This window comes from Molothrus aeneus, chromosome 1 (assembly GCF_037042795.1).
Source record: "Molothrus aeneus isolate 106 chromosome 1, BPBGC_Maene_1.0, whole genome shotgun sequence".
Classification (NCBI taxonomy): Eukaryota; Metazoa; Chordata; class Aves; order Passeriformes; family Icteridae; genus Molothrus; species Molothrus aeneus.
Window position 1 is genome coordinate 56,581,222 of NC_089646.1, and position 7,427 is coordinate 56,588,648.

Genomic DNA, 7,427 nt, shown 5'->3' on the forward strand with positions numbered 1-7,427 from the left:
GTAACACAGTTTTAGCCAGGTTTCACAGCAGCTCATCACAGGGATGTTAGACATTAGTTACAATACCAATACCATCGACTGCTTTTTTGCAGTGCTTTCCTTGGGAAGATCTCAAAAGACTTCACAAAGGAGGTCAGTGGTATATCCAAACTTTTAAATCTAGAGCAATTTAATAGACCCCCATTGGATTGGCAGACACTGTCATGCAGATACAACACAGTCAGCAAGTGCAATGTATGAAGCCACAGAAACGTGACAGGGAGAGCAGAGATCACACTTTCACTTTGCAGTTTCAACAAGCAGCTTCCCTCTCCCATTTAAAACTCAGTTTGTGCCAACAAATGGCAGGAGAATTTTAGGCTTTCACTTCTGCCAGACTCTTAGAAAATGTTATCACTATCCTCCCCGGCTGTTTTCATAGGAAGGGCTGGTGCAGACTGTTTTCACCTGTGCGACTTGCTTAGTCCCATACCCATTTCTCCATGGACAAAATCAGCTTGAAGCCAGAATGGAAGTCACTTGCATTCTCTTTTTCTCTGCAATCACTAAGTCAAAGGAACATGTAAGGGAGGGAAATGGACTGTATCCCAAGCCAGGAGCACCCTCTTCTCTGCTTTCAGAAAAAAGTGTGAGACTGTTTTTTTCCCAGCCTCCTTTTTATAACTTCTGACTTTATGTGCAGGAAATGGCTCTTTCTATTCTTGATGTTATCTTGTAAATGTACTAATACTGCTGCCTTGGGCATTTGAGTGGAGAAAGGCATCCAAATTTCCTCTCCAGAAAATCTTTTAATAACTTCCCTTGGAGGCAGCTGTTTTAACCAAGACAGAGGCTTGCATGGCACAGCTGGGACTGGAGAGGAAAGGACTAGGGCAATGGGGAAAGGAGACCAAAAGAAGGAAACTCATTGAATGTAAAAGGAGCATGGCATGCAGGAGGCAGATTTGCAAGACTTTTGCCTGTTTTCCTGCTGAGGTCAGACTGTTGAAGGGAAACAAGCAGAAAACAAGAGACAAGGGCAGAGCAGAAGACTTTTAATAGCTCAAGCTCATTTTAAATAATATTGTCAACATTGTGAACGACTTACATCGTCAAAGGTGGTGCAGAATATCATATTGTGTTTTGCCATTTATCCAGTGCATATATTTAAAAACTATACAAATACTGTCCCATCAGGAGCTTCGGTATATAATATTTCTTTTTTAAGAAACAGACTGGCATTGAAACAGAGGTGCAAAAGTAACATAATATGTTCACAAAACAAGTTTTAAATAAGTTTCTAAGCATGCTTTCTACTGAAATCTAGTTTTAAAAATTCAGTTTTACATCTATAAATATGTAGTACAAAAATGCAAGTTTACAAGCCATTTTTTCCAATAGCTATGCCATTTGAATACTTAAGTTGCAGCATTCCTCCAACATGATGCATATATTTAAGCACAATAATATTAAGTATTTAAATATAAAGTTATGAAGTGTTTGAGAATATAAATTAGTAACAACACATAGAGACAAAAATACATGCAGTGTGAAATAAATAATTCATCAGCTTTACATATGAGAGTATATATAATATTATACAAACCAAATATACAAGATTATAGGAGTTGATCTTGCAGTAGCTCACATTTGTCACTTAAACATGTAGGCAATCTCAGTGCAGTAAAAATGTTACTTTATGGGGTTACTCATATACTCAAAATCAGGTGCACAAGACTACCTTAGTGAAATGGCTCCTGACTGGAATGGTTCCTGACTATAACAGGCCCCACAGAAAACTTGGTGTGAAAAACCTTGGGGTTTAGTTTTATTCTTGTGAGCTGAGATACTGTTGGCATTCTGGGTCTCCTCTAATTGCTGGAGATCTGGGAATTCTTCTGCCATTTTCTGGATAGACACACCAGCATTCAGCAGACTCTCCATTCAGCAAAGTTTCACACTAGAATAGTATTAGCAAAAAAAACCCAAACACAATAAGTAACTGTAAGATTACCTGTGAGGTACTGCCAGTAGAGGTGTTGGACACAATTAGGATCAGAAGATGGGGAACCTGCCATGCATAGTCTTGTTTTGAATGCAGTGGTCTGCAGAGCCTCTAAACAACACACTCGGTTAGGGAACCAAGACCTAAGCTCAGCTATCACAACAGCAACTTCAGATTTAAAACTGTCCAGCCCTTGGTGAACAGCAGTAGAAAAAAGCAGTATCTCCCAGCACCAGTGTGAGAAATGGAAGGATGGCAGAATATACAATCTTATAGGGTGAGAGCAGTGATTGAATTTTCTGTCTCTTCACACAAGGCGACAAAAAAGGTGATATGTTTTGGGTTTTTTTCTTGAGGAGGGGCTTAAACTGGTTTATGTTTGTGCTTGATTAGATCCCAGGTCACAGTGTTCGTGAGTCACACTGTGATGCTATGCCCAAAACCAAGGAGTCTTGGTGACACAGAATTATGCAGACATACTAAATTTGTGTGCATGACCTGTGGTTACAGGGTGTGGCTTGAGGTTTGGAGCTTTAGTTAGTTTTGCAGATTACTCTCACTGTAACTTGCAAAAGATTTTTTGAGGGTATAATGGAAATGAGCAAATAACCTAATCCACAGGCACAAATCAGTATTTTTGTTAGGCTTTCAGAAGGTTAATTTTTCTCTAAAGAGTTTTTTTTTTTCCACTGCCTATGTAGGTTTTCTGCTGCCTGTGAGCTGAGAGCCAACCTCTTTTTACATAGTGACTATTATATATTCAATGGGTTTTGGCAGGTAGTATGGCAGATCTTATGAATTAATGTCAACTGAATGAATGCTAACAAATCGGGTACATGGGAGCAGATAGGGTTAAAATATTTTGGAAAAGGCTCTGAGTACACCTGTTTTGTGAAGGGAAAATACTTTTGCCTCTATTGCTGGCAGCCACCAGCATGCAGCTCACCTTGAAGAGAAGGACACACCATCTGCTCTAAGTATCCCTGTTTTCACAACCTGCTGCAAACTTGTGAGTTTGGGAGCAGAGGGCTGTGAAAGGGTTGGCTATATCAGGCTAGTCGCAGCACTGCTGTGAGCAGAGAGGGGGGAAAAGGCACACACCTGTTTGCTGTGGTAAAATCCATTCTTGTTGCAGTTGGGCAAGTAAAATTTGTAAATCTCCCCTCTGCTTCTCTGAGCCTTCACCAATTTATACAGGGCTCTGTAAAGCTCCTTCTGACAAGGACTCTGCAAGTATACCAGGGTAGTGAATACCAAAATCACAAGTAAATCAGCTACATAAAAGGTGATCAGAATATAGACAGTAAAAAGCTGAAAATACTTATTAGGCATAAAGTCTACACCGGACTGTTTTGCATGTAGTTTTTCTTCTATCAGTAGAAGCACAGAAAACTCTGGTGTTGCATTCAGACCTTTGTTTTTATTCTTTGAGGTTTTTTCTGTTCTATAAACATGGAGATTTTAGTCCTTAAATTGCCACTCAAGAAAATTCACCCTGTACTAAGTAAACACATTACTGCTTAGAGGATACAATCTCTCCTCTTACAGAGAGGTGGAAGTTAGAAGACTGGTACATGAGATTGGTCATGTTTTCCAGGTTGCCATGGCTTGTGCTGTGTTGATATATGGAAAATAGGTACAAGACATACAGAGATGGTGCAAGAACAAATATCTGAATGTTTTTTATCTTTTGAACAGGACAGACCCATTGCCAAAGCAACACGGAGCCATTCTATAGCTCTGGGACCAAACCCCAAAGTTCTTGGAACTGGGAATGAAGAACTGTTTGCAATATTCACTGTTTTCACAATTTGCTGGCTCTCTTTTTCAAAGTCACAATTTCTGTACATCAATAGTACCTAACACATTTGAATCAGTACAAGAAAGGAAAAGTAACTGAATAAATATTTCTACTTCTGAGTGAAAGCATAAACTCTGCTTTTGCAAAACCTCCCATGTTAGCCCCTCATATAAGCTGTCATCTTCCAGTCTGTGGGTTTATCTGTGGCTCAGGGTGAGAAAAGCAAAAGCCCAAAACATCAGAATTGCAGCTAACAGTACATGTACATATTCAAACTAAATCAATGATTAAGTCCCGTTCTGGATATGGAATGAGGCTTCCTAAGGTAGGGTGGTGATTAGTATATGTTTTCTTTTTCTTTTCCATTTTGTCAGTGACCATTACGAACCAAAGCTTCTGTGCTGCCCAACTAACCCAGCTCCAAAATGCAGGGGTGCGGCTGCCGCCTGGGACGTGTCTAACTGTGGTTCTCTGGTGCCCTCAAGCGGAACACAAACCTGCTTGCAAAGGCCGTCCATTCTCATTACCCAGTAGATTTTGCAGTGTCGAGCCCCACTTAAATTGTTGAGGTTTTTTTCTTTCTACATGAATACACTTAATAGTGTTTCCTTGTGATCAGAGCGAATCACAGAGTTTTGCATTGATGTTTCATCAATAACTTCATAGAAGGACTCCCTTTTATTTTGCTGTATGTTGGACCAGTGAAAAATGCCTTTTCTTAACTAAAACTAAAAAGGAGTCCAATAATTTAATATAGATTCTTGTAAATTAAGGGGCAGGTTATAATCTGATTGTAAATATGGTGAAACATTCAGCCTCTGCATGAAGTCTGTTTAGGACATACCTGATGCACACATGTTATTATGGCTCCAGACATTTTGTCTGTTCCTCAAGCATGTGATGAGAACATTCCAAAAGCTGCTTTGCCAGCTACCCAAAATACTGATATTTCAATGTTGCTGCTAGAAATTTCAGTAGAGCAAGGCTCTACTGAAATGGTCTCTGAAAGTTTTACAAAGAAAACCCACCTGGTCTTTCCATTTCTTGAGTTCAGATACTCTCTTTGCTTTCATGTTTTCATACGCAGTGATGGAATTCCAGGGAATTGATTTATCCTGGCCTATGGGAAACATCAACTGATAGTTCAGCAGCTGATCCTGTGTTATTTCAGTGCTTTCCAGAGGCATATCATCAGGTTCTATAGAATCTGGAAGTGATGATATTAAAGTAAACATCTTCAGTGAAATTTGGCACTTATTTCTCAAAGTTTAAAAAGGTGAAAAGAAAGATCAACCAAAAGAAAAGAAAAAGTAATATCTAAGACATCCATTACAGTAGATCCTGTAGGAATAAATTACATGTGCAGCATGGCAAATTATACTTTGATAATAAATTTATAGAAGGGCTCAGCAGTTATTCTCTAATGTTGGTTATTTTATGATCCTTCAAAACTACTTGAATCCCAAAGATGAAGTTGCAGCCCATCTGTTAAAAGTGAAAAAAACCTTCTCGAGTACAGTGGGTTGCAGAAACTTGGCTAAATGAGAAAAGATTGATGTTAAACTTGTAATGAATTTAGATTTTTGTCAGCGTGATGTACTTCTGGTTTTATTCATGAAAGGAAATGGTCAAGACCTCATCCCATGGTATCCTGTACTTTGCTCTTGCCTCATAAATAAGAAGGGGTAGCAATTCACAGGGGCCAGAAGTAGCTCCTGCTGATCTGCAGTAGACCAAATAGCAAAGAACTGGCAGAAAATATTTGTTTCTGCCTAATCATGGCCTTCATACCAGTGCCTAAATCAGCATGTGTGAACTCTTCCACTGAAAGCAAGGAAGATCTTTGCAATTGCAGGTGATTCATCATAGGATAAAATTTTTACGTATCTAAATTACTTGCTGGATCAAGGCTGTAAACAGGCAATGGATTGAAAATGTTCAAGAAAAAATGAAGGTGAGAAATTAAGGAGGCAAAAAAAGGAAGAAAGAAAGTAAGGAAGGAATGAAGCTAACAAACTCTGGAAAAATCAAATCAAATATAATGCAGGTAGCTTAAATACTCAATTTGATCACTGTTCTCTGCCTTCCCCACCCCCTCAACTACAAGAGAAACTCCACTTCTACTAATGGCTATTGTTATTTTGAGTCAATGATGATTATTTTTGTAATGCTACCGAGTTACCTTAATAACCACTTCATAGACATAGCTGTAGTGATGATGAAAATAATAACAATCATCATCATTATTATAATAATAATATTAAATTGAAAAATACTAAAATAACACTGAAGAAATTCCTGCCCATCATATAGTCTAAGATGCTTGAGATGCCTTTTTGCCTCAAGATAATTTGGCTAGCACTCCATTGCTCCAGGTACATTTTATTCCCAGGCACAAAGCCTTTTCATTCTTATCATGACTTTTAGAGATGGACATAACCAAAGCCTATAAAACATTTGTCCTACTCCAGCTACTGTCTGCTACTAAAGAAAAATTGTCTGCAGCCTCCCAGATATTTTATTGTAGTTATTCTGCATTGTTCCATCATTATGCTTGAGGGTTTTCATGCTTTCAGATTGTAGTGTACTAGCTTGTTGTGAACGTCTTAGGTCCGGCACCAGGATGCATCTCAGCTCGAACAGGTCAGAGCACGTTTCCCTGGAAAGTGCATTCCAACCTCACTATATTTCAGACACCTCCCTAACTTCGCTCATTGTTCCCAGCTTCTGGCTCCCATAGCCTGCCAATTCCTCCGGCCGCCCTCGGCGAGGGCTGTGCCGCAGCGCCCGGCGCGCAGCTCCCGACCGGGGCCGTGAGGCGCGCGGAGCGGGGACGCGATGGCGCGGTACCTGCCGGCTCTTCTGTACGCATCTCTCCGATCTCGCTGGCGGGCAAGCACGTCCCGTGCCCCTGGATGAGGGCGGAGAGCGGCCGGGACTCCCCTGCGGGGATGTGGCAGCGGAGTCCCAGGCGGCAGCGGGCGGTGTAGACCCCACAGGGCTGCCCCGGCCCGAGGGCGCAGATCTGACAGCAGCCGCAGCCCGGCTGCCGGGCAGCCTCCGGGCAGTCGGGCGGGACGGGCGGACACAGAGCGAGCCTCTCCGGGGTGCAGGGGGCGCAGAGCACGGGCTGCGCGCCGCGGGCGAGGCGGGCGGCCGGCAGCGCCGGCAGCAGCAGCAGCGCCTGGAGCAGCAGCGCCGGGAGCCAGCCGCGGCACAGCGCGCACTGCGGGCCACTCATGCCGCCGGGCAGGGGCCAGGGGAGGGCAGCTTGGCGGCCTGGAGAGCAGGAGGCACCTCACATACATTCGGCTTGCCGGGGCCATTTATACAGTGCTTTGCCTGAGTATTAGTCTTTAACCCCGAGTTAATTATTATCTGAACAGGGGGGCCAGAGAAGCGTCGTTTCACTGGCCGTTCAAGTCCCTGGCCCCTGTTCCTCCCCCCTTTCACTTTCCTCCTTTATCTATTTTCTTTCCTCCAGACATGCAGGAATGCTTTTATTCCCTCACTCCCACCTCTTTGCCCCAACGCAGTTAACGAGGAAAAATGTGGTGCGGGCTGGAGAGAGAATTGGCAGAAGGGAATGGATAAGTGGGGGCTATCCCCCCCCCCCCCCCTTTTTTACTTGTTGCAAATGTC

At 42.3% G+C, this 7,427-nt stretch overlaps 1 protein-coding gene across 1 annotated transcript; it reads right to left on the reverse strand.

The window, feature by feature from the left end:
- Positions 1-1,018: 1,018 nt before the first annotated feature.
- IGFBP1 (insulin like growth factor binding protein 1) lies at positions 1,019-7,026 on the reverse strand. Its single transcript, XM_066544828.1, has 4 exons — positions 6,636-7,026; positions 4,814-4,992; positions 3,086-3,211; positions 1,019-1,939 (listed from the first exon to the last, which is right to left on the reverse strand). Exons 1-4 carry the CDS (start codon positions 7,024-7,026, stop codon positions 1,808-1,810), a joined length of 828 nt encoding a protein of 275 aa, XP_066400925.1. The 3' UTR covers positions 1,019-1,807.
- Positions 7,027-7,427: the final 401 nt, after the last annotated feature.

Coding starts and splice junctions, on each gene's coding strand:
- IGFBP1 (XM_066544828.1), bottom strand. CDS start 7,026: ATGAGTGGCCCGCAGTGCGCGCTGTGCCGCGGCTGGCTCCCGGCGCTG. Junction 4,993..6,635: donor GCGTACAGAAGAGCCGGCAG/GTACCGCGCCAT, acceptor CATCACTTCCAG/ATTCTATAGAACCTGATGAT. Junction 1,940..3,085: donor GATTTTACCACAGCAAACAG/GTGTGTGCCTTT, acceptor ATACTATTCTAG/TGTGAAACTTTGCTGAATGG.